Below are 26,434 nucleotides of genomic sequence, written 5' to 3'. Positions count from 1 at the left end.
GAACCGGCCCAGGGTTTTCCCTGTGTCTATGCAGGTTTTACCTGGGTCACATTAGCTAGCTTTTAAGCGAGGCGACCAATGGGGCGTCAGTCATGGCGCAAATCGCAGCCATGGCTGGCCAGTAAACCGCAATAAGCACACGATGCACGCGCCCTTGTCCTGCATGGTTAAAAACCCGCATGGTAGAGTGTATAGGCTTCGGCCTGAGACACACTTAGGTCCTCCCCTAACCTGGAACCTCCCCTACACACTTAGAATTAACTTAGGCTAGGGGGAAAAAAATCGGGTCGCGCTCGGGGGAGCTCGGGTCGCGCTCGGGGGAGCTCGGGTCGCGCTCGGGGCCGCAGCGCGCAGCCGCCGCGGGCACACAGTCCCCGACATGGCGCCGTGGCTACTGCTCCTGGCTGCCGCATGCTGCCCGCTGGGCCTCGCCACCCAGCCACAGCTCTACTGCTACCACGACAGCCAGGCCTACTGGAGGAGAGGTCAGTGCCCGTCCCGCCTTAGCGGCTCGATGTTCTCCTCGGACACGGCTCAGCAGCAGGGCCGGCGCGTCCGTACAGGCGAACTAGGCAACCGCCTAGGGCGCCAAGTAGCTGGGGGCGGTGCAGCACGACACATAACAGCTCATATAATATGTTCAACGATTATTGAAACTAGATGAAAATGGAACTTTTGTAACAGTTTGGAAAGTTTATATTGATATTAGTAATTATTTAAAGTCCACGGTGACCTGTTTATGATTTGTAATAAGTAAAACAGTAAAAAAAAAAAAAAAAAAAAAAAACAAGCCTGCTTAAATTTGATTGTTGACAGAATCTTAGGCTTACGTGATGTATTTTGAGGCAAGGCAATTTTTTTTTGGGGTGTCCGGCGGGAGAGGGGGGGGGGGAGGGGGCATGAAGTTTTTTCGCCTAGGGCGCCAATTTACCTTGCACCGTCCATGCTCAGCAGAGCAGGTTCCCTGTTAATGTACGGACAATGAGAAGTGGTAATTTGAACAAGACTTTCTCCTTCGTGCTTGTGCGCCAGAGCACATCAGGGTGCGGTCATATACTTGACGTACATTATTCTTTGAAGTGTCCGTGGATTTTCAACAATACATACTTGCCACCAGGTCAATCCGCTCAATTTTCCAGCTAAACAAAAGAAAAAAGCTTCACTGCTGCGGGTCCGACATAGACAAGAGATCCACTTCACTGGCTGCACCTGTAAATTGTAAACATTCTGGAAAATCAGGGAAAGTCAGGTAATTTACTTTAAAAACTGGAAAAGCCATTGAAATTCCCCAGAGATAGTAATTTGAGGTGGTAACATCACGCCCCGTGGTTTGCCACCACCCAGATTTACTTACACATGCTTATTCCAGACGGAGTTTTAGTGCATAGTCACACATTCTGTACAGAGACATATGAAAGGTTCTGTTTAAACTACTGCAGCTATACAGATGGCGGAGGGTAGATTGTCTTTTTTCTTCCAGAAAATTGCAAAACAGGTGAATTATTTAAAAAAATAAATCGTTCAGGATATTTATAATTTTGGTCACGGATATTCACGTAAACGTATGGGATTTTTTCCCCCCATATTTGTGTAGGCACCCTGATTATGCACATTGAAAAAGAAAACTTATGTCGCCGTCGCCTATTTTGTTTATAAATGGATCCATCGGGAATTTAACTGAAAACCTCCACCTTGAAAGTGCTTTTTAGCACTTTTTAAAAATAATTTTTATGAAATATATGATTTTTTTTGTACTGGTAACTCTGAAGCTTATGACAAATTTGTGTTTTTACCTAAACATTTTTGATACTTTTACTATCTGTTTATACATTTTTAATAACATTTAATGCACTCCAAGATTGCGGTAGAGTCAAGGTGAAGTTTAAAGGGGAAAGTCAGAAAGTCAGCCAGCATTTCACAAACCGAAGATAAGATGGCCATGACGTCACAAGGACAAGGTCGCAGCTGGCTCCTAGCTCCCTCCTCGGTCCAGCACAAATCCAGGAGCCCCTTCCCCTTTCGATGTACTACAACAGTAAAATATGTCCTCGATAAATCACCACTTCTGTTGATTATCATTAAAAAAAGAAGACCCCCTTCAACAATTTAAGAGTTTTTCAAATAATATCAGACTACATTCAGTGGCGTAGCGTGCCATCTCGGCGCCTGGGGCGGGAAACCCATTTTGCCGCCCCCATTCTATAGGTGCTTAATTAAAATTAAATTTCACACGCAATGAGGTACCTTTTATTGAAGTTAAAATAGGATGAGCGGTTTTACAAGCGGATTCTACGGGCCTTATGAGCAGCGAAGTCAGAAATAACTTTGTCAAAATCAATATTAGCAGCCAATTCTTGTTCAATCGACAATATAGTCAAGTTTGATAGTCTATCGGAGTTATGTTCTTATATATTTTTAACGCCTTTTTGGTAATTATATTTAATTTTCGGAGCTCCGAAGTATATGATCAAATTATAATTTTTCGGGGGAATTGTTAAAGTATTTTTTTAGTATTATTATATAGCTATTTTTTATAAGTAGTAATAGGGTATGTATTTTATGATGGATGCACCGATTTGTGATGAAACGATTTTATGATATATATATATATATTAAATGTTGTCATATAAATTTTGTGTCTTTTTAACTTGCTGCCTCCTCTCACTGTTCGCAACCTTATTAGTATTTTTTAAGCCTGCTATTAGTTTGGGTTTTAATATTTTTTTGGGTTTACCTGCGCTCGCGGTACGGGGCAATATATGAGTTTTACTGTGTCCCGGTTTGCGGAAGTTGTTTGGTTTGCCCTGGGTTAAGGTCAAACTTTACAGTACAATGCGTAGTACTAAATTCAATGAGTGCGAAAGAGAGGCATCGACACGGGCCGACGCGTGAAACATAAGATTTTGTATGAGTAATGAACATAATAAGGAGTGCCGCTCAACTCGGCTCGCGCGCGCCGGGCGGCGCGGCGCGATGCGATGTTACCGTTCCTATGTAAACAAACAAACGTTATAAAGAGCTCTGTCAGTGATTTCGCAGTTTTTCTTTTAAATAAATATTAAAAAATAGTTGGTGCGCAAAATTTTAGATAAAAATGGAACATTATAGTGTGTCTGACACATGTAATGAATGAATCATAGATCAGATCTCAACCCGCTTCACCGGCGACCCGCCCCCGCGGGCTGCCGCCCGGGGCGGGCCGCCCCCTCCGCCCCACCCACGCTACGCCACTGACTACATTACTTTTCTTAATATTAGATCCAAAAATTCTACGAATTCACTAAAAATGTCAAAGTCCAAACACATGTTATTGGTTATGTAACTTATGCAGTTACTTCAAGATTTATTGCTAAGCTAGCAGCAATTCAATAACAACAGCATTAGTAAATAAGTCTATATTGGAAAAGGTTTTTCACGAATGCTGTTACTAATGCCCAAGACTCGAGTCACTCACTTGGCCTGTGCAGTGAGTGCATGCAACTGTACCAGAATGTGAGCGAGTACCTCTCGAGGAATAGTGGGATATCCACCAGAAGGTCCACTGGTTAGACCTCTGGGAGCGCATTGTTCCAGGGAGCGCGCAGTTCAGGATCCGTGACCTGGAGGAGAGCCTGGAGTACTGCGACAAGCTGGTGTATGGCTTCGCTGTCGTCGATCCCACCAGCTTCCAGGTGAAGCCCCTGGACAGCTTCCTGGACTCTGACGAGGGTCGGCAACACTATCGCCACGTGACCAACCTCAAGAGGCCCTTCCCGGAGCTACAGGTGCTGCTGTCTATCGGCGGGAGGGCGGACACGCAGCAGAGCAGCAAGTACCTCACCCTGGTCAGTAGTACCTCCACCCAGACATCACAGTCCGTCAGCAGATAGTTCTCTTACTAGACACTGTCCTTACCTCCACCCAGACATCGCAGTCCATTGGTCACTAGTTTTCTTACTAGCCACTGATCATATCGAACTGGTAGAGTTCATGGGTCCGATGGCCTGTTATATCAATTAAGGATGATTCCGCTTGGTGACTAGCCACTGCCTTCATTATAAACCTACTAGCTACTAGCTGGGAAGGTCACTAATTGTTCATTTTATGTCTGATTGATGGCTGACAGTATGAGCATGATAATGTATGGTATTTAAGTCTTTGTTGTTACAATTAGTTCCATTACTATGCTGACTTTATCACAATTATGATATACTATGCTGAATTTACCACATTAATTGTGTTACTCAATCGTAAATATTTATCACTGGTTCCAACGTATCACATCATCAACATCATTAGAGAGAGAGAGAGAGAGAGAGAGAGAGAGAGAGAGACCTAGACCGAGACCGAGACCGAGACCGAGACCGAGACCGAGATCGAGATTAATCGCCAGAAAATTTTAATAACCTTTGCTCATTTATAATGCATTTATTTGGTTTCTGGCTATGATTGGTGGAAGGGGCTGGTCACATAATCTACCAGGTTTTTTTTCAAACACACCTATTGTGTTACCTGTAACAGAAATGTACAGGAAAAGTAAGCAAAATCATTTCTCGATAGCCTAAAATACAAGTCCTTGTACATTTCTGCTGTTTTTGTCGGTTCATGGATTATTATCTATAAAACCTCAACCAAAGCTACCCAGTTAAACATCTCAAGTCAGCAGCCAATGATCAGTTGGAATTGGTCCAAGTATGCAGAGGATTGTAGAGTTTATTCAATGTCACTTAATATACACAAATTATTCAGGCCCTAGTTGCAGAATATGCTACATATACTTGCTAGCTATCTTGTCACAATGAAGGCTCACAATGAAGCACTATCTGACATGACGGTGACCAGGCGCGGCATTACACTGACCTTGACCTTGTTGCTGCAGCTGGAGAGCGCCGAGAACAGGACAGCGTTCATCAGCTCGGCGCGTGCCATGGTCAGAAGGTACGGCTTCGATGGCGTGGAGCTGGCCTGGCCGTTCCCTGAGCTGCCGCCCTCACGTCGGGCGGGCTTCCTGGGTGCGTGTCCCTGCAGCTCCCACCGCACACGCCAGGACTGACGGCAACTGCTCAGTGTTTGTGGTTCGCTCCTGTTAAACCTAATCCACCAACTGAATGAGTACGAGAGCTTCATTGCATTCAGACTTACCTTGGTGCAGCACGAAGAAATCTTTGGATTAATTACACAATCGGCTGAAGTCAAAATACTCGTACATTTGTGTAGCTTCTTCGCTTGGCTCACTGTTTATCTAGATGACTGCCGGCTAGTGAGAGACTCCTCAATCAAAAAGTACAAAATCACTAGTTTCTTAGCTGAAATGTCTCCCAGACAGCAGCCAGTTTAAAGGAGACACTAGCTCGAACACTGAGTCCAACCAATAAGTCACCGAACATGTAAATTCTTTGTCACTATATGTAAGTACACAAAGAGCATGGACTCAGCTATGGGGTGATGCATGAGCGCAGGTCGCTTCTGGGAGTCGCTGAAGGACTACCTGAGCGGGCGCTCCAAGGCTCGCCGCCAGAAGGAACTCCAGCACAGGAATGGCTTCTCTGCGCTCGTCAGAGACTTGAAGGCGGTGTTGCAGCAAGACGACATGCTCCTCACCGCCGTCGCCTATCCTCTCGTCAACAACACCGTGAGTCGCTCCTCCACCTTTGCGGCTCCTCGATGGCGTAATCTCCGGTAGCGCTCATGTGTCGAGGGTCACGTGACCGACCCAAACAACTCAGCAGCACCTGAACCCATTAGAGGTTTAATCATCTAAGTCTCCGTGTAAATACATACCATCCCCCCACATGCTCTCCGACATTTTGAAGACATTAACACCACTGCCTTATGTCAGTAGGCTTAGTGGGACACAGTTTACAAACTGGTTCTAAACACATCCATGCTCGAAGTGAAACTCGAAATTCATGACTTGGGGGTTACAAGTCATATACTCTGATCCCTAGACCACTGAGCCTAGAATTTTTGTTGAAAAAAAAGTAAATTCTTCATTTTTTCTTGAAGAACTATTTCAGCAATGCTAGATTAACTTAATTAAGAATCCATTTAGTTCAGTCAGCCCAATAGAAAAACTGTTAAAGATACATGAACAAAACTCTGATGATGTGATTGTATTTTACACATGCTAATGTGATGAGATGATGATAATAGGGTGATTGCCTCGAGTCTGGTCTGGATCACTACCAGCACCACAGGTAGATGGTCCTGATGTGACTGTGGCAGGTTGGGCAACATGGCTATACAAACGTTCCCCATTGTCTTCAGCAACATAGTGGTGATAGAGGAACAACAGCTAGTCCCAGGGGCGGTTCTAAAAAAAACTAAAACTACCAAATTAGAGTGATGACAAAACATATCTCCAGGCAGCACCTGACCTTGAAGTCGGGCCATTGTAAAACTGTATTATTTTATTTTTAATTACTACTGGTTTATTTAATTGAAATTAACCTGACATCAGAAATACTTGGAAACATCATATTAAGGGACTAATTTTTTTAAATTGTAACTTTCCATTTATCAGAGAGGTGTTCATTGGCTTCTAAAACCCTCCGATCATCTGTCCCACCGAAAACTCTAAGCTGGGTCTAGTAATGCACCAGTCTTGAACCTGCAAAGATACTTCCCACAAGTGAAGATCCCCGACCTGCTGGGATTCAAATCCAGGCCCTTTGACACTCCAGCCAGAAGTCCGATACTAGACCATATAGCAGAATGTAAAACAAATGTATTGTCTCTCCAAACAACATGACTAGTGCAACTCTGCAGTGTTACCGTGACTGTGAGTGCTCGGAGATGTAGTGGAGGTGTCGTGAGAGAGATAGTGATGGTGCATGTCGCAGGCATACTTCGACATTGGCGAGGTGATGCGGCACCTGGACGCTGTGGTGCTCAGGGCCTTCGACTTCACGACGCCCGACAGGAACCATACGGCGGCCGACCTGACAGCGCCGCTGAACGCCACGGAGCACCCCGGCGTGCCGATGTCTGTCGTGGGCATGGTGCAGGAGTGGCTGAAGCACGGCGCCCCAGGTAGGCTCCATGGCCATCCTGAGCTGCAGAGCGAGCCTTTCTCTCTTTCATTAGCCGAGTGGTGATGCAAGTCAGTACGCTCACTCTCTGCTGTCTTGCAGAGCAAAGTTAGAGACAATGTGGCTAATACTTGCACCACAACCAGATTTTAACTTCTGTAGTAATGGATGGAATGTATGGAATGTATGGTATTAGAGGAAGCGTAAGCATTCTGACACTGTGCGAGGGTGAATTGAGAAAGATCAGAGAGGAAAATTTAGTGAGGAGACAAGAAAGGAAGAGTGCAGGTTGGGTGCAAAACTATCAGATATGAGTACTTGTTAGTGATGACATAATCGCCATATTAAATTATGTCACTGCAGCCATCTTATTTTCGTCTAATGGTGGTCGCAATCTTGTTTTCGTCTGTAGATGTTTAATTTTTGGTGTTTGTTTTTAGAGTTCACTTGTGTCGCTGTGGATGGTGTTATATTTCCTACACATGTTGTTATGTTTTATAAGCATATTGTATTTTTGGATTTATTACCAGATTGAGAAACTCTCAGAGGTTTTATTGGACTACGATACTATTTTGATGCAACATTTTTATTATGTAATAATTTACACATTAAAATTTTTTTTTATCTTGATGCTAAGATGATACCACACTTCCAACGAATTGAGCAGCCCCATTTGTCCTAAATGAACACATACAAGTTACAAATAAACCCTAAGACCACTTATACTTTTCTCGCAATATGTTACATCTCTAATTATGTGCAAAATTATTCTTTGGATGATTGACTAGGTGCCGAGAGCCAAGCACATCTCTCAGCCAAAAATTAATAATTATTCCTTATCCAGTCTTTATGCCACACCAACTGCACAGGCAGAGTAGCTGTTGTCTAATCTCCTTATTGGTCGTACTGGTTGACCGCCTATGTGTGAGCCACAGCTACGGACTCGCTGCCCATGGCTTGATCTGCTTCTGATCTTATCTGAAAACCGAACTCGCTGCTCCCTGGCAACTCGCTGCTCGGCTCCCGAATGATGGTGCTGGCGAGTGTGCACTCGCTCTGGTATCTTGTCGAATTGGCGTGGCATGCTCGCTACCCTCCCATGCAGGCATGTCCTCACCCGGACACGAGCTGATGCAAGGTTGATGTACCCAGATGGTCATCCGTTATTTCACTCGCTGGTGTGGTACAAGTCGAAACTCTCCCTTTGTCCCCCCATGTACCTCGTTCACAGCCAGGGGTGGCGAGTACCCGCTCTCTGGTGAAACTGCTGCTCCATGACTGAAAACCTTCCTGAGCTTAGTCCCATCGGTCAACGGTGCTCTTGCTTCCTGGATTGATGCGTCATGGGGTGGGCAGCCCTCCTGCTGAGCTGCTTTCCCACCCAATTAGAAGTTTTATTAAGGCAGAAAGTCATATGGTAAAAATACAGACAGCAACTAGAATTCTGGTGATCAAGCACCAGCTGTGTATAGCTGTAGACAACGCCAGTGCACCTCGCACTCGACACAGGTGCATGGTGGTGTTGCAGCCAGCAAGCTGGTGCTGGGAGTGCCGAGCTACGGCCGCACATGGCAGGTGCTGGAGGCACCCGGGAACAAGTCGTTGCCGCTGGCCGCAGACGGTCCGGGCGAGGCCGGGCCCCTCACCAGGACACCAGGGCTGCTCGCATTCACCGAGGTGTGCGGGAACCTGACCGACGGCTCGTGCCGCATGACGCCCGTAATGTCCCAGACGCAACGCGACACTCAGGTCGGCCTGCGTGCCTACTGCCGGGCCACCCGTACCTGGGTGGCGCTGGACGACCCCGAGATGGCCGCTGCCAAGGCGCGGTACGCGCGTGACGCGTGCTTGGGCGGGCTGCAGCTCGTCGACCTGTCACTGGACGACTTCGCGGGCCGCTGCGGCCTGGGCGCCTACCCGGTGCTGAGCGAGGCTCGCTGTGCCCTGCGTGGCGACTGCTGACCTCCTGACTTGGGGTGGTCAAGACTACAACAGCTGTCTGCCTTGTGCTGCAACCATGTGTTTATACTCTTCTCTTGTTATAGACTCTATATTACCTCATGTCTATTCCATTCATTGTTATTATAACATCCTTTTCACAAAACGATCTTCATTTAAGCCTGTCTCTGTGACCAAACATCGATTGTTCAGGCAATGCATTGCATTGGGCAAGAACCACAGCAGAATTATGTCAGAATGATTTACTCTGGTAACACTACGAAACACGCAGCTCCATGGTTTGCAAGAAGAGTGTCGTTCACTTTACAATAGAAAAAGAATTTTCATGTATTTGCAACTGGAACTTAAAATTAGATTGTAACAGGTCTGTTGTAGGTGGCATGTTTATTTCTACACTGAAACCATGACTATCTGAAACTATGAACAAAATTTTAAGGCTCGCAATAAGACATCAGTAATGTCGAAGGACAGGTTTAACACACACAAATACTAACAAACTTATAAAACTTAGACCCAACATTTTACTTCTACTATAAATATACAGTAAAAAGAAAAATACATTAAGTACATATGTACATACATACATTCTGGGCATATAATGGGACATAAAGTAATTTAATCAAAACAGGCTTTTGCATCATTCATGCAGTATAAACATATTGTCATTAAATATTGAGCAGTTTCACTAAAAACTATTCTCGATCTAAATGTGAAAAAGGCTTGAGAAAATATGAAACCCCCGGTTGCACCTCATTTTATACAAGTAAGTTTATAGCACTGCCCATCTTGTTAAAATTTATTGGACAGTTAATAGATACTGTAAATTTACATTTGCATTTGTGAACTTTGGTTTGCAACATCCACCACAAATGACAGCACCTTTCATGTTATTAATAACTTTATTATAACTGTTTTTGACGTGACAACGTCTAATAAATTGATGAAAAAGTGTCCCGTTACGCACATTGTTCCGTTACGCTGTGTCCCGTTACGCTCATTGTACGCTTGCGCCGCATCTATCTCTCTTCCACTCGACTGTTTATAAAGTGTGAAAAGTTAATGTGGTTTTCATTGCCTATTGAGGCGTTTGCCACGCCTCCTTTTAATTTGGTAATTAATTATATCATATGTTTGGCACTTGGTTCATTTTCGTCCTGAAGATTGATTAAAACATAAGCATTACGGACATTCACGGCGCTGCGCTTGTGTGTGTTTCCGCGAGCCAACACCGCGCGGCGCGCGAAGCCTTATGACGTCATGGTGACGCGTTAACCTGCGACGGTCTGCGGCTGGCGAGCGTGGAGACGGTGCTGGCGGCTGGTGGAGTCGACTTCGGCTCGTCGGGTGCAGGCGTGTTGCGCCGCTGCTAAAATGGAAAAGGCTGTTCAATTCACCTACGCATCGACCAGTGCCCAGCCCGGGTTATCGTCCACCATGCTGCGCAACTACAAGTAAGCCTCGACGCAACCGCTATTAACAGCCGGACACCGGGTTGGTTTTTCAAGGAAAAACTATGAGCAGAGAGACTTGACTGATCATAAACTCAAATTCATTATCTTGCTAGTTTCTTGAATCGTAATTGGGCGAAATAAACTCTACTTCTCTTTTTTACGCTACGTGAGAATTTACGTAAACTGCAAGCCAGACTTATCACGTTGCTGTGGTGCGGGATGTGAGACTCGCATAATTACGTCGAAACGAGAGTCCGGTTAGACCAGAATATTCGGAATTGTGCCTAAATAACATTTATAGACAATTACGTCATCCAGGAGTGTAATCAACGGACCTGTTAGGGAAAAACTTATCCTTTATAAATATTTGTAAAATTACCCGTAATATAGTGTTTATAATATGTGATTACATTAGATGTCCTTTTCTTTAATGCGAGATCTAGATCTTCGGTAGATTTGTGTAAATGGTTCTGTATTTTAATGTACCAAGCCGATGCCAAGCAGGAATATTAAATAGTAAACAGGCAGTGATGTTTTCAATTATTATCCAGGTCATTCTTTTTTGCCTAGGGACCGTACTTCTCACTGCATTTAGTTGGTACACCCTTCTGCGGCTCCCGACTTTAAACTCGAGCGCCTTAAGTAAGGCCTCAAAACTGCGCAACTCTGCTAGTCAGAGTCGCAGACGCGGTAGTTTTCGGTGTTTAAGATACTTATTGTTATTTTATATCACCAGTATGGCATTGGCTTGGATATATAAATTACATAAAGAGGAGATAATGACTAATTTAAAAGCTGCGTCAGTCGAGCACAGTGCGGACGAAAGCATAGATGTTTTAAGACAAAAGTTTGTGGCGCATTTGAAAGGAGAAAGAGTTTCGTGGCAAACGGAACAGGCAGAAGCGAGTGGGTGTGGCTCGCTTAGTACAAATTTTCTAAAAAATAAGTTTGCCTTGCGATCACTAGAAAACGTTCCGAAACTGCAGTCAGCAAATGTAGAGGATATATTAGAGTTTTGCATGGCCGTAGACAAGCTAGCTAACGCAAATTATTTTTCCAAGGAGAGCGATTTAATTTTAGCTGTTGCTTCGCGTTGCACAGGCTTAGCTTACGATATAGTCATTGCGGGTTATAAGAGTCATATGTCATGGGTTGATTGTAAGGAGGCGCTGTGGAATAAGCTTTGTCCTCGGCGGGTTCGTGAGCAATTAATTATGAGTAAAGTTTATAGATTTCAGGAGCTAAATGAAACCGTCTTGCATTTTGTGCAGGAGATTTTGGATTATGCGAAGGCACTAGGAGTGAGTAAGACTGAGGAGGAATGGGTTAGTCTTGTTCTCGAAAATGTTTGTCCACAGGTGCGTCATGAGTCGTGTTACGTGAACAAGCCACATAAGTTGTCAGATTTATTAGAGTGGGCAGTGGCGGTGGAAAACGTTTGTTTTACCAGTTTCCAGTTCAGAAAGCAATTAATGCAAGGCGCGGTGGGCAAAAGTAGTGAAAGTTCGCGAGGGCCAAATAAAGTTAAGAAGGGAGGTACGTGTTTTAGGTGTGGGCGTTTAGGGCATTTCGCTCGTGACTGTGGGGTTTGACTTGAGGTCTAAAAGTTTTTTTTATCGTCGTATTGGTTAGTTTTTTTTGGGGTTTTAAATTTTTTGTTTTCTTTTTGGGTGGCTGCTCGACTTAAGTATAGGGCTAATGCTGCTGAGTAGGTTTCTTATTGCGCCTTACGTGTCTCAGAGGTGGATTACGGTTACTACCCCCTAGTAAGGAATTATGTTGCTGTTTGTTAACGAGTAAACGGGAAAGTGGCACAAAGCATTGTTTGGTCTTAATCATAGTTTTTTTTTGTCTCTCTCATGTGTTTTTCTTCGCGTGTTTTTTCTCACTGTGTGCTTTTTTCTTCTTGCTTTTCTTTGAGGTCGTTTGTTTGAATGGCGTGTTTTGAGTGCTTCCCCGTTTTCTCGCCTTATAGTGGCTCGAAGCTACCTAAATTTCTTTGGTTTTTGGCGTTAATTTAGTTTTTTTTTAAGGGGGGGATATTGAGGCGTTTGCCACGCCTCCTTTTAATTTGGTAATTAATTATATCATATGTTTGGCACTTGGTTCATTTTCGTCCTGAAGATTGATTAAAACATAAGCATTACGGACATTCACGGCGCTGCGCTTGTGTGTGTTTCCGCGAGCCAACACCGCGCGGCGCGCGAAGCCTTATGACGTCATGGTGACGCGTTAAGCTACGTTTTCCAAGGACCACGCATGCGCGATGCGCGATGCGTGATGCGTCACTGCGTGACCACGCAGCACTTGAACCTGTGTGTTGAAACGGGGATGATTTCCAAGGCCGCGCAAGCGGGGGTTTCCCGCTCGCCGCGGCTGCGTGTCGCGGATGGGCATCGCGCAGCAGTTGCCTGGCCCCCGACTTCAGCGTGATCACGCATGCGATTTATCTGGAGTCAAAGAGTTTTACTGCAGAACAGGACGAGAAATTGATTGATTTAGTAAGGGAGCATCGTGTGTTATATGATTTGCATCACTGCAAGTACAAAGACAGTATTGTTCGAGAAAATGTGTGGAAGGAAATTGCAGCTTCTTTAAACAAAGGTGGTAAGTAGAGAGTTTAATATCTGTGTTAATAATAAAATAAATACTATGGCTCATAAAACGTGGTCTTAAAAAATGTTCTTACTGCATTAAAAAAACATCTTACGGTTCTATATAGTTGTTACTTATTTAAAAATAGGCCAAGTTTAAAAAATATTTTATGCAGTGTTTAAACTAAACCAAAAATAATTTACGTCGGTGTGCACCAGGAAATGTGGAAATAAAATATGTTCCATTTTGAAGTAGTAGGTGAGCCTAGGGCAAGTTATCACAATAAATTGTTTTCTATCTTTTTTTAAGTTTGATAATATTATGTCTTATTCTTCTAAATGCACAACAAAAATTATGTTTTTTGAAGTTTATAATCATATGTTTTCCTATTTATAGTTACTTAATTTTATGTCAATACTAAGGATAATGGCACATTTGCTAATAAATTATCTATTTTGACATATTATATTTACAAATTTTACACTCAAATACAAAAATACACAGCATTACTATAGCACAAAGAGAATATATTTTTTTTTAAAGAAAAGAATAACATTTGCATTTACCCTTTCTTCACGTGAAAAATACTTTTTAACTTGTTTTCCTCACATGATATAATTGCCAGCTTACTTGTCCTTCTTGGCTGCAAAAGTAATTTTTAAATTTGTCTCGTATGCTATACGCAAGATGAGTAGAATTACGTCCTTGTCTTGCCATGGGTATCATATTTTCAGTAGGGAGACACACATTTCGGTCCTCTTCTTCACCCGGGCATGGAATTCTTGCAGATCTTAGATGATTATGTATTATGCATGATGCGATGACCAGAAGATCCACTGTGTCAGGCTTGATGGCGATGGCAGTGAAAAATACTCTAAAATATTGGCAAAGTATTCCAAAAGCGTTTTCACACGTACGTCTAGCTCTACAATGGCGATAATTATATATTGCTTTTTCTTCATCACATTTAGATTGTGCCCTTGGGTAAGGACGCATTACTGAGGAAGTCAGCTGAAAAGCTTCATCACCCAAAATAACGTGTGGCATTAGAGTGTCAGTTCCAGGAAGTATAGCTGGTTCAGGAAATCTGAATGTTCCTTCTGAAAGTCTTTGTCCTAAGACAGATTTAGCAAATATGCCTGCATCACCTTCTTTTCCATAGGAACCAACATCTATTGCTAAAAACTTGTAGTTGTCGTCTACAAGCGCAAGTAACACAACTGAGAAATAGTCTTTGTAATTATAAAACAGAGATCCAGAATGTTCAGGTTTGATTATTCGGATATGTTTTCCATCTATCGACCCACAGCAGTTGGGATAGTTCCATTTGCGATGAAAACCAATGGAAGAACGTTTTAAAACATCTTGGTCAGGTGATGGTATTGAAGAATTCAACATTTTTGAACAAATAGATTGCAATGTCTCTTTTATAATAATACTTACCCAGCTAGGGCATATTCTGAATTGAAACGCCAGTGAACGAAAACTCTCTCCCGTGGCCATAAACCTAAAAGAGAAAAAAATATATGTAGTTATTTATTTTAACTGCTTCAGGCTATCTTGGCACCGAGTCGGTACCCAGAAAGTTCGAGGCCACTATTAACTTAGTGATCCCGTCACCTTAGACTAGAAGAGTAAATCTGTGAGATGTATATCTGTGTGTAAAAACATTAGCTATTTAAACATATTTTATTTTATTTTGGAGGCCTTTTTGGGGAATCGTAAAAACCCAATAAACCTAAGGACGTGAACAATACCAGTACCCTAACTCACGACTCTTATAGCACTTAGGTTGACGTTTTTTAATTTTTTGCTGCTCATAAAAACCTCACGAAATATGTTTAAGAAAAAGTTTGATCATTTATTTACACAGATTTTTGAATTTTACAGCAGAAGACTGCAAAACGAGATGGAGAACCATTCGCGACTCCTACAGAAAAAGCAACAAGAAACTGAAAACTGGGTCGAAGACAGGTTCACCGGCATTTTCAAAATCGAAATACAACACAGAAAGCCTGAAATTCCTTGATGAAACCTACAAAGAAAGAGCGTAAGTACTCTTTACCTTATGTATTAAATAAAATTTGTATAAACAATATAATAATTGTTGAATGTTTATTAAAAATTATATATTCTTTATTGAAATTATTGGAGCTGTTGCAATTTTTTTGGTAGGTTTCAAATGAAATATATATTTATTAGTTGAAAGAACTTCTTATGAATTTATCAAAAAAAAGTTTGTGTAAACCCAAATACACCAGATCAAACTACTCACGCACGCGTGTGTGTCAACATAGCATAGCTGATGGCACTGTTGATTTAATTTTTTTTTTTCAGATCAAAATCAAGCATCAACATAAATGAAATAATTGAAAATAATCAAGAAACACAAGAAATGGTGGATGACTGTCCCTCTGAAGAGTGCAACCAATTTCAAGAAGAAGAAAGCGCTCAAGAATCTACAAATTGGCCTAGCGAGCAAACAAGTTCTTCAGAATTGTTAAACAGCTCCATTAAAAAAAGAAAAATTACAGTAAAAGAAAAAATGTTAGATGAAATAAGAAAAGGTCGTGAAGAAAGAGGGAAAATATTAAAAGATCTACTTGAAAACCGCGGCCAAGATCGTTCGCAACATCCGATAGACATATTCTTCCAGAGCATGTCTGAAACTGTTAAGCAATTCCCCCCACACCTCATTGCGGAAACTAGATTAAAAGTGTGCCAAGTTGTGTCTCAGATGGAACTGAGATCGTTGATGGAGCATCAGAACCAGACTAATCCTAATCACCAACAATGTTATCAACATGTGGATATTGGCAGCGGTTTTCCTGTCTCTGTCATAGATCCCACCCAAATTTGTGAATCTACTGGCAGTAATAGCTTGATTCATTCAACAGATAGCTGTAATTCTAGTGGTAACGATGCTAATGTGGAAGAAAGTGACTTCGTGAGACTAATTTAGAAAATAACCAGTATTAGTTCTGTGAGTAGATGAATGCATAGTCAGAGACATTTTAGGAAATTCATCAGTACATGGACATTTAAATTTTTATTAAACCTATAATTTCAATATAATTAAGTAAATATTTTTATATTTTGTTTTCGTTTAAGTACTTTGTGTATATAAATATGAAACATTAAAAAGAAAAACATTACATTAAAGAGGATTAGTTAAATTTGTTTACCTGAGAGTAAGACATAACTTCTGTTCAGCAGATATTGGCCTTTTGACTCTGTTGCACTGCGATCTCGTGATGTCTTCTTTAACAAAGCCTAATATTGTATCAAATATCTCAGTCGACACTCTGAAATATTCTCTAAATTTAGTTTCGTTATCAATTAAGTGACGTAATATCAACACACTATAACATCCCTCGTCTTCTCTCCTTCTAAATATATCGCTGTCATCTTCTAGGAAGCATGAGAGCAATAAATCATCATCAGCATCTTCCTCCAACAAGACGGCAGAGATCGCTGCTTCCATCGCGCAGACTTGTTTCCCGCGTTCTAACAAAACAGACCCAGGTCAGTGATCACGCATGCGGCGATCACGCATCACGCATGACGCATCGCGCATCGCGCATGCGTGGTCCTTGGAAAACGTAGCTTTAACCTGCGACGGTCTGCGGCTGGCGAGCGTGGAGACGGTGCTGGCGGCTGGTGGAGTCGACTTCGGCTCGTCGGGTGCAGGCGTGTTGCGCCGCTGCTAAAATGGAAAAGGCTGTTCCATTCACCTACGCATCGACCAGTGCCCAGCCCGGGTTATCGTCCACCATGCTGCGCAACTACAAGTAAGCCTCGACGCAACCGCTATTAACAACCGGGCACCGGGTTGGTTTTTTAAGGAAAAACTATGAGCAGAGAGACTTGACTGATCATAAACTCAAATTCATTATCTTGCTAGTTTCTTGAATCGTAATTGGGCGAAATAAACTCTACCTCTCTTTTTTACGCTACGTGAGAATTTACGTAAACTGCAAGCCAGACTTATCACGTTGCTGTGGTGTGGGATGTGAGACTCGCATAATTACGTCGAAACGAGAGTCCGGTTAGACCAGAATATTCGGAATTGTGCCTAAATAACATTTATAGACAATTACGTCATCCAGGAGTGTAATCAACGGACCTGTTAGGGAAAAACTTATCCTTTATAAATATTTGTAAAATTACCCGTAATATAGTGTTTATAATATGTGATTACATTAGATGTCCTTTTCTTTAATGCGAGATCTAGATCTTCGGTAGATTTGTGTAAATGGTTCTGTATTTTAATGTACCAAGCCGATGCCAAGCAGGAATATTAAATAGTAAACAGGCAGTGATGTTTTCAATTATTATCCAGGTCATTCTTTTTTGCCTAGGGACCGTACTTCTCACTGCATTTAGTTGGTACACCCTTCTGCGGCTCCCGACTTTAAACTCGAGCGCCTTAAGTAAGGCCTCACTATTACAACAATTGCGGCAATAAAGGTTAATTATTCTTGCATTTTAAAAATCTGATTACTAGTAAAATTTCAAGTATTTATTCTTTTATTAATAAAATTAAAGTGATTCAATTTTATTCATAAAGTATGCAATCATTTTATCAATGTTTTGTTATGACGTTGTCACGTTAAACTATCGTCCGTAAACCGACTTTACAGACAACCAATTTTTTTACTTGTTTGTACGATATCTTCCTACAATTAACTTAAAACAAAAGATTAAAACAATTTCCCACGAACCTGACTACAAAATGTACATATTCAATTTATCAAGCGAAATAAATACTTAAATTTCTATGTGTGAACATTCTCATTATAAAAACCTAGTATTCCGTTAGAATTACGGATGAAAAACAAACTTTATTTAAAATCAAGTCATAAAAACTTAAGTACTAATTAAAATTTTTATAAAAGGTTATACTACGCACTTCCTTCACAAATTCCTGACTACGGCCCTGCAAGTGCTGCTTCCAGTCGCCATTAAGTGTCACCACAGAGAGCCAAGCATCACATGAAGAAATGTACCGCATAGATGAAGTATCACACTGAGAAAATCTAGTGCTCCCCGGACATCTCAGCATTCCTGGGGGGACTAGGTGAGGGCTAGAAAATTACGAGAGATCCTAGCCTCAACGCTGATCACCACAGCCTGCTTGGGGGGACTAGGTGAGGGCTAGAGCATTAGTAGGGAACCTAGCCTCAACACTGCTCACAGCCTGCCTGGCGGGACTTGGTGAGGGCTGAAGAACTAGAAGGGAACCTAGCCCCAACACTGCTCACCTCAGCCTGCCTGGGGGTACTAGGTAAGGGCTAAAGCACTAGGAGGGAACCTAGCCCCAACACTGCTCACCTCAGTCTGCCTGGGGAGACTAAGTGACCGCTGGAGCACTCGGAGGGAACCCTGCACTATGGTACTCACTTAGAACGTGTGCGTGCCTGACCCATCGTATCGGAATCTTCATGCACCAATCATCGTTTTTTCCAATCTTTTTCTGTTAGAACATTTTTGACTGGTGGTAAATTTTATGAAAGTTAAAACTAAATATTAATCAGACTAGATTTATTTATAAAATTTTCGCGGTGCCAACAGAATGGGATGATAAATTTTACGTTCCCATGACTTCGTTACGTTTTTTGTTCTATAGCTAATGACAAACCTTAGATGTTGGCAGCACTGGCTGGATAAAAAACGAGCGGTGACGTAACGGCCATGTGAAAGTCGTGGCTTGATTATCTGCCGCGCGCAGCTGGTGCTCCACCTAGCATCAAGACTTGTGTTGGAGCCACAGAACAGTAATAAGTTGGAGCAGTGGTCTTCCTGCTGAGGTATGTGGTTGCATGTATACTGCAGGCAGTCAGCTCACGTGACTGGAGCACACACACGGCATGGGGTAACATCATGTTAGTCTTGCAACCAGAACCCCTTCACGCCTGATAAACTACAATATAACGTACCTGTCAACATCACTTACAATGATGCATGAGTTTGTTTCAGTTCAGCACACTAATAGTGAGGCACTTTTTTTAAATCTCTATTTCCAAACTTTAACATCATTGTGCGATTTGAAGGACTGTTTATTTTACATGTTAGATTTATTAAATGCAAATAGCGACTCAAATTTTTATCAATTTGATGGCTACAATTATTAGCATATAAAAAAATTCGCATCAAATATCGTACGGAGTGGCGGAGGCAAATGATTCCCCCCCCCCCCCCCATTTATGAAAATATTTGTAAGATACCAGTGACGACAGTCAGGGGCGCAACAACTAAATTTCCAAAAAGGGGGGGGGGGGGGGGGGGCAATATTCCTTTTTATAAAGAATCATCGATCCGCCCTATTGAAGCGGGGGGTCCAGGGGTCCTCCCCCGGGAAAATTTGTATTTCAAGGTGGAAAATGGTGCTATTTAAGCAGTTTTATTATATAAAAATTGATTACACAGCACTTTCTTTGCCCCCGTTTGCCCCCACTTCAAGGTTTCAGGGGGGGGGGGATACCCTTCCCCCCTTGTTGTTGCGCCCCTGACGACAGTAAGTTACTGTGTGAGAAGCCTGTACTACTGTAGTCCGATGTTATTTTTTTTTAATGAGGCACCTACTGCTCGAAGCCCAAGGCCATAGGTAATTTTTTGTCGTATTTAATCTCAATATTTTGTTAGCAATCAAATATTCGCATATAAATTATGCACACATGCCTTACCCTGGACTCGAACCCAGTACTCCTCGCAAGTAAGCCAGTGTGCACCCAACTACGCTATGGAGGTCTGCGCTCACATGTCAGGGTGATAGTGTCGACAATAATGTTAGTTATTTTTTATACAAGTGTTCAATTTTTCTTTTCCAATTTTTGTTAACCCCCCGCCGCCTTTCCCCCGAAAGAATTCCTGTTTCCGTTACGGATCGCACATACGAAGCACAGTACTACTGCAATAATGCTCTGTATCATATATAACTGTCAATATTGTGTTATATATACCATGTTTTTTTTAACTGTTCTGTTGAAACAACATTGTTTTCGGTTGATATCAAAAACTTTCCCGCAGTTACTATTCACACTCTCTCTACCATATACACAACAGAAACTCCTCACTGTACGATGCAGGTTTATGTGTTCAAGAACTACAGTTGGCGGCCCTGAAATTGACTCTCTCCCCACCCCCCTCTCTAGCTCTGATGCACACGGCGGAGCCACACTCAGTAGCGCGTGTGGACAGTCTTGGGAAGGGTTGGTTGAATGCAGGGGCGCAACAACTAAATTTCCAAAAAGGGGGGGGGGGGCAATATACCTATTTATAAAGAAACATCAATCCCCCTTATTGAAGCGGGGGTCCGAAAATTTGTATTTCAAGGTGGAACATGGTGTTATTTAAGCAGTTTTATTATCTAAAAATTGATTACACAGCACTTTATTTGCCCCCGTTTGCCCCCACTTCTAGGTTTCAGAGGGGGGGCAAAATACCCTTGCCCCCCCCTTGTTGCGCCCCTGGTTGAATATGTAATGTTTCACCTTTCATTGTCGTTCTTGTAGCGACCTGATTCCGTCGCAGAGCAGACTTGAGAGGTCACAGAGGTCACCCTGCCCAGAGGCCAGACATTCGCTTCTCCCCGGCGCGGCGGGCGTATCTGCGTGTTCCCTCGCGGTGCTCCCGTTTCCCGCCCGTTCATTCGTCCAGTGCTCCTGCCCAATATCACCCCGTCTCAACTGACCTAGAGTCCGCCTACCTGGACTCACACACGGTGTGCAGAGCTTCAGGAAAAACAAAGCGATTTGAAAACTTCTCAACATGAATTCTGTTTACGAAAATAGTGCGTGGAGTCCCTCCGGGCGGAAGAAGTGAAACTTCGTAATGTGGAAATGAAAATATGAAGGGGTAGAAATTGATTTTTAGTGAAATCATATTGTATCAAATCAAACTAAAATAAATCATTTAATCATTCAACTATAAAAGTTGTTTATTTAATCAAGCGGACGGGTTCGCCCCAAGGAAAAAATTGACGCGGCGAGACCTCGTGGACACAGAGAAATGACACACACTCGCTCTGTCTCTTTCTATTCCTCCTTCCCAGGAGCGTTAAACGTTTAACGCAACCTTGTTGGAAGTCGCATTAGAAGTTTCACTTCATAAAGCATTTAAGAATTCTCTGAGGGCTGATAAAGTAGAATTGTTTCCTGATTAAGGTTTTTAAGCTGTATTTTTAGAAAAGTTAAAATGGCTAACGGTGTGTTTTCAGAGTAATTTTTAGGCTTAAAACTACCGGTACAGATTCTTGAAAAGTATTTAAGGGACTTGCATTACATATTACACCTTTATCTTCATTTCCCCGCCATATAATGCCACGGCCACCGCTCAGATTACAACGACCAGAAGACTGCGCACCAGTTCAGAGCCTTTGCTCAGAGGCTATTCCGCGCTAGCAGCATCAGTGAGCGCCGCACTTATCATCTCGCCTCACGGACACACATAACCCCTCTGAAGAGGCGGGCCCCTAAACGCAATTAATTAATTCAGGGCTACCCACAAGCAGGGGCGCAACAACTAAATTTCCAAAGGGGGGGGGGGGGGCAATATACCTTTTTATAAAGAATCATTGAAGCGGGGGGTCCGGGGGTCCTCCCCCGGGAAAATTTTGAATTTCAAGGTGGAAAATGGTGCTATTGAAGCAGTTTTATTATCTAAAAATTTATTACACAGCACTTTCTTTGCCCCCGTTTGCCCCCACTTCAAGGTTTTAGAGGGGGGGCAAAATACCTTTGCCCCCCCCTGTTGTTGCACCCCTGCCCACAAGTAAACCCACCAGTATAAAAACAAATAAGGGCATAGTGCGCTCCAAAGGATAAATTAACCTGTAGGAATGTTCTCCTCATTAAACAATGAACTCATGATATCTAATCACGGCAACTGATAAAAGACGAGAGTAAATTTGCAGACTTGTCAAGGAAAGGGTAAGATAAAATTCTGAGGCCATGTTAGTGTTTTATCTTGTGTGACCAGAGCAACAAACTTGCGCAAAATTCATTTTCGACATAAAAATAAATTACTAAATGAACATCCAAAATATGCACACAATAGCTGTACGAGTAAAAAACATACAAGTTATGTTTAAGAAGTGTGTGTCAGTTACCTGCACGCTGCTGCACTGCACTCACTGCACTTCAGCACTTCGTTGAGTGTTGAGCTCCGTAGAGAATATACGAGGCACGAACGTCTCTGACCCGTGGGGGGGGGGGGGGGGAGGGACAAACCCCCCCCCCCTCCAATATTTTTAAGTACATCAAGTAGTTTTATTTATACTATTTTCATGTTTATAAAATACATGTATTTACAGTGATAGCATATAGTAATAGATCAGGTGTCAAATAAAATTACATACAACGCATAGTTTGAAAATAAACATACTAGATGTTATACTTAACACGACGGAAGTACTAGCATTTAAATAAAAAATATTTCTTTTTATTTCTTTTATGTTCCCCCCCCCCCCGGCAACTTTATGTTCCAGAGACGCCCATGACACAAGGACACGGACTTTGCAGATCTGTATTATTATTTTCATATAATATTTAGCTATATAAGTGTCATTTATTTGTGCATTCAAATAAGGATACGTACTTGATGCAAGGAAAATGGGTTGTAGCCCGGGGCAGACATGCCTGCCTGAGGCAGCATATACCCAGTGCTTCTCGACTGTCTCTGTTCTTAGGGCTGTGACGCAACATTCAGCTGTGTAGCGGCAACACAGAGGCGACTCCCTGGCTGTGTCGGCATGGAGACACACGCGGTGGCTCCAGACATACTGGACTCGGCTCCAACAGGACTTCTCCAGGTGGGCTAAACCTCCGCCTGTGGCATGCTCAACTGCCGGCTCGTTCTTGCAGCTCTCTCCCCGCAAGAGGCCGTCACTCGAGCCCTCCGCTGCTGTGGCTGGCTATGGGTTTTGAATATATCGTATATACTGTATAGAAGTCGCGAGTGGATAGGATGTACTCTACGTTTTTTCAGGAGCGTATGATGAGCAGCCTTGGGAACTTCACCGCTGCAGGGCGCTGCCGTAACGACCTGTATCGTCTTAGGTTGTTATTTACACGTTAGAGCTCAGCACTGTCGCCCGCTGTCATTCCCCGCACCACCCAACCCAACATTCACTGCAGCTCAAGGTCGTTCAACGGGAGTTTGTGCGTCACAAAACTGTAGGGTTGAGAGGTGGGGTAGAGGGTGGGTGGAGGACAACGCATGTTTTTAGGGAGGGTGGGGAAGGGGTGTTGAAGAGTTCGACACTTGTCCGCTAGGGACCACCGCAAGTCGATGCCGTAGAGATGGTGGCGATTGCGGCGGTGTATTAACCAACTATCTCAAACCGTATTAGAAATTTTAACCTGGGCTGGCGACTTCTATACAGTATATATATTCAAAGCTATGGGTCACCGGCTTCATTCGGAAATTCACGCCGCTGCTCGTGAGTGTGACAGTGCATGAACGACACAACAACCACAACAATTTTTTGTGCGCTCACACTTTCAGTTACCGTTATCAAATAAACTGCCTTTAACTTATAAGATGTCATTCTTAAAATTAGCAAGAAGTAATTTAAATAATTATTCAGTAGGTTAGCTACATTATAAATACTTTAAAACATTGTGGATGGTGGGTTATATTAGGCAAGTATAGCTGCATTAAAAATACTGTAAAATCATTTTATGGTTGCTTAGCAAATAACTTTTTAATGTGTAGCTATCCAGCGCTAGGAAACCGTTTACATGATTTCACAGTACCTTTAATGTAGGTAGCTATCCTAACCAAATCAACCGTCCACAATGTTTCAAAGTATTTATAATGTAGCTAACCTATAACCTAACCTAATTGACCATTGGTTATCATGAGTTGTCCATCCTTCCGCGCCGTCTTTTTTCGTCAGGAGTGTCGGGTGTGCCGAGCATACCCGAGGCTAGCCGAAGATGCGGCACAGTTGTCAGCGGCCAGACACAAGTGTGGTGTGGTGGTGCTGCAGGTGGCGTACCCGTCGGGCGTGGAGGTGCAGATGGGCAACGAGCTGACGCCCACGCAGGTGAAGGACCAGCCCTCCGTGACCTGGGCGGCGGACCCGGCCGCCTTCTACACGCTCTGCATGACGGGTGAGCCGTCCTGCCAGGCGGGCGGCGGCAGCATGGGCCTAGCCAAGGATCCCTTCCAAGATTTAAATGAAAAAAATAAATAAATATACTTATATGTAGTGTTTACAACAACTTAGCTACATAAAGTTAGAGATAGCTTTATTGGGAGCAGTGGCGTAGCCAGGATTAGTGTATGGGGGGTGTTAAGAAGCATGCTCCCCCCCCCCTTCCCCCGTATTAAAGCGGGGGGTCCTCCCCCGGGAAAATTTACATTTTAAGGTGTAAAATAGTGCTATTTTAGCAGTCTTCGGTACTTAAATTTAAATATTGTAATGGTAAAAATTTTATTAATTTTAATATGAAATGTGTTTGAGTGATGATGAATAAGAAATTTATTAAAGATTTGGTGATAGGGGGGTGGGGTTGAACCTCTAAAACCTTCCCCCCCCCCCCCTGGCTACGCCCCTGATTGGGAGGATTTCTGTAAACGTTATAGGTGGCTACAATAAACACATTTCCTCCGACATCTATTCCAACATGCCTCATATGCAGAAGCGACACAGGAATTCTGTTTCAAGTGGTCCACCAGTTTCCACACGTGTTAGTTGTAAGATGTACGTCATACAAATTTGAGAAGTATTTTTTCATGTATTAAATAATATTAATATGTGTGTTTTTTTGATTTTTTTTAAAATGAAAACGTCAAGCAATTGGCTTAAGAAATAGTATTAAAAAAATTTAAAACAAACCAAATTAGAATATGTTAAGTTTTCTTTTCTTAACAAAATATGTACTGATATTTCTACGTGTAAACGTCGTACTTAGAAAGTCTACAGTTCGCTGAGATTTTAGTGTGAAAATTTTCTTTTTAAATCTCAATTAAAAAATAAACTTACTTAAGACCACGTTTTAATGGTTACACTGGCCCTCCTCCACACAGTCCTGGCACGGTTGTGCTGGCAGGCCCGAAAAGTCCAGAAAGGCGGTGTTTGTTCACGCCACTCTGCGCGGTGGCCTCAGGAAACCCGCAGAATTCCCAGGCCGCTAAAAGGGTTATTGACAATGGCCCGAAGCGTGATGGATCGGTGGGATTGGAAGGGGGGAGGGGGTAGTGAGAACCCTCGAAATCCGGCCAGGCAGGCGTGGCATGCTCTACATCAGTGGACGGCGTGTGACGTCAGTGGTCGTGAGGGGCCTCCAGCCAGCTCCAAACCTGGCATGTGACGCAGGCCTGTCTGTGTTCTTAACAACATTCTCTCTGAAGTATGCAGTGTTACTGAACCTTTAATACATGTAGCTTGACTCGAAATGTCATTGTATGTGTGTGATTAAGAACCTACTGAAGTTTTATGGCAGAGATTGTCTTATCCGAAACCAGAATTAGGGTTACATGTTATATTTTTGTATGCTTGCAACCATTAGAAAGGATGCACTTAAGAAATTTGCCAACATGCTTCATTGTTTTTTTTTGTTAAATTTTCTGGCATGCTGAAACACCGTGGTGCCACAAGAGTGCTTGCCCCGCTGTCCTGCAACCCTCCCTCTGAGTGTCTCCACCACGCCACTGCGCAGATCCTGATGCACCCAGCCGCGTGCAGCCGCAGTTCAGGGAGATCTTGCACTGGCTGGTGGTGAACATCCCCGGAGCCCGCCTGGACCAGGGAGACTGCGTGGCGGCCTACCGCGGCTCTGGTCCGCCCAGAGGATCAGGTGTGTTCAGTCCCAAACATCGGCGACCATGACGCAGTCTCGTGTTTCCCCCACCCATCACCACCTCTCAACATCTTTGTCCACCCCGATGTAGACGATACATGGTGCCACATTTCAGTCAGCAACACACTGGGAAACACCTGCCTGTAGCTTGCGGCATTCAGTCTTACCCAAATTTTGATGAGGTAGTAAAAGTCCTGCAGCCATGAAATAGCATTAAAAAATAGCTACAATGAAAATAAAACAGCAATAAAAATAAAATATTTCTGTAACATTTTATGGATTTTGATGTCATCCAAAAATATTTTGACGGTTGTATTCAGACAAAATAGTTTTTGTTGGAGCAAACAGGTTTTAAGTGTATATTTAATTTTTAGTGTTACTAAAATATAAAAGTATTTTACTTACAAACATAACTAGTCATAACTCTGAAACCCTTTAAAAATCACCAAAGCTAATATAATTTTTAATAATTTCTTTTTCGTGAGTTCTTTTGTGCATTTAGTACGGTAGAGGATGGACGAGCTCAGTGCTGGTCTATTTTACTTAGAGTCGCTGATCACATGTTCATGAAGAAGCTTGTAGCAGCACTGCCTGTGAGAGTTGTCTCTCT

The 26,434-nt window shown here is 42.9% G+C and overlaps 3 protein-coding genes across 3 annotated transcripts in view; 2 read left to right on the top strand and 1 right to left on the bottom strand.

Moving 5' to 3' along the window:
- The first annotated feature begins 371 nt into the window (after positions 1–371).
- On the top strand, positions 372–9,114 carry LOC134542416 (chitinase-like protein Idgf4). The gene is made up of 6 exons (XM_063386630.1): positions 372–485; positions 3,574–3,824; positions 4,859–4,991; positions 5,439–5,611; positions 6,822–7,011; positions 8,539–9,114. Exons 1-6 carry the CDS (start codon positions 380–382, stop codon positions 8,970–8,972), a joined length of 1,287 nt encoding a protein of 428 aa, XP_063242700.1. The 5' UTR covers positions 372–379; the 3' UTR covers positions 8,973–9,114.
- Positions 9,115–12,660: 3,546 nt separating this feature from the next.
- On the bottom strand, positions 12,661–16,499 carry LOC134542417 (uncharacterized). Its single transcript, XM_063386631.1, has 2 exons — positions 16,201–16,499; positions 12,661–14,522 (listed from the first exon to the last, which is right to left on the bottom strand). Exons 1-2 carry the CDS (start codon positions 16,497–16,499, stop codon positions 13,607–13,609), a joined length of 1,215 nt encoding a protein of 404 aa, XP_063242701.1. The 3' UTR covers positions 12,661–13,606.
- Positions 16,500–18,739: 2,240 nt separating this feature from the next.
- LOC134541808 (uncharacterized) overlaps positions 18,740–26,434 on the top strand; it is a 43,346-nt gene continuing 35,651 nt past the window's right edge. The window contains exons 1-4 of the mRNA XM_063385500.1: positions 18,740–18,825; positions 22,704–22,826; positions 24,009–24,132; positions 25,684–25,821. Coding sequence (XP_063241570.1) covers positions 22,767–22,826; positions 24,009–24,132; positions 25,684–25,821 — 322 coding nt within the window. The 5' untranslated portion in view covers positions 18,740–18,825; positions 22,704–22,766. The remainder of the gene's footprint in view (positions 18,826–22,703; positions 22,827–24,008; positions 24,133–25,683; positions 25,822–26,434) is intronic.

This window comes from Bacillus rossius, assembly GCF_032445375.1.
Source record: "Bacillus rossius redtenbacheri isolate Brsri chromosome 4 unlocalized genomic scaffold, Brsri_v3 Brsri_v3_scf4_2, whole genome shotgun sequence".
Classification (NCBI taxonomy): Eukaryota; Metazoa; Arthropoda; class Insecta; order Phasmatodea; family Bacillidae; genus Bacillus; species Bacillus rossius.
This window is presented reverse-complemented; position numbering and strand designations above follow the sequence as displayed.

Bases quoted from the DNA above. Each gene is read 5' to 3' on its own strand.
- LOC134542417 (XM_063386631.1), bottom strand. From the start codon at position 16,499: ATGGAAGCAGCGATCTCTGCCGTCTTGTTGGAGGAAGATGCTGATGAT. The intron at 14,523-16,200 runs GTAAACAAATTT...TTTCTCTTTTAG, and splicing joins AAGTTATGTCTTACTCTCAG to GTTTATGGCCACGGGAGAGA.
- LOC134542416 (XM_063386630.1), top strand. From the start codon at position 380: ATGGCGCCGTGGCTACTGCTCCTGGCTGCCGCATGCTGCCCGCTGGGC. The intron at 486-3,573 runs GTCAGTGCCCGT...GCATTGTTCCAG, and splicing joins CCAGGCCTACTGGAGGAGAG to GGAGCGCGCAGTTCAGGATC. The intron at 3,825-4,858 runs GTCAGTAGTACC...TTGTTGCTGCAG, and splicing joins GCAGCAAGTACCTCACCCTG to CTGGAGAGCGCCGAGAACAG.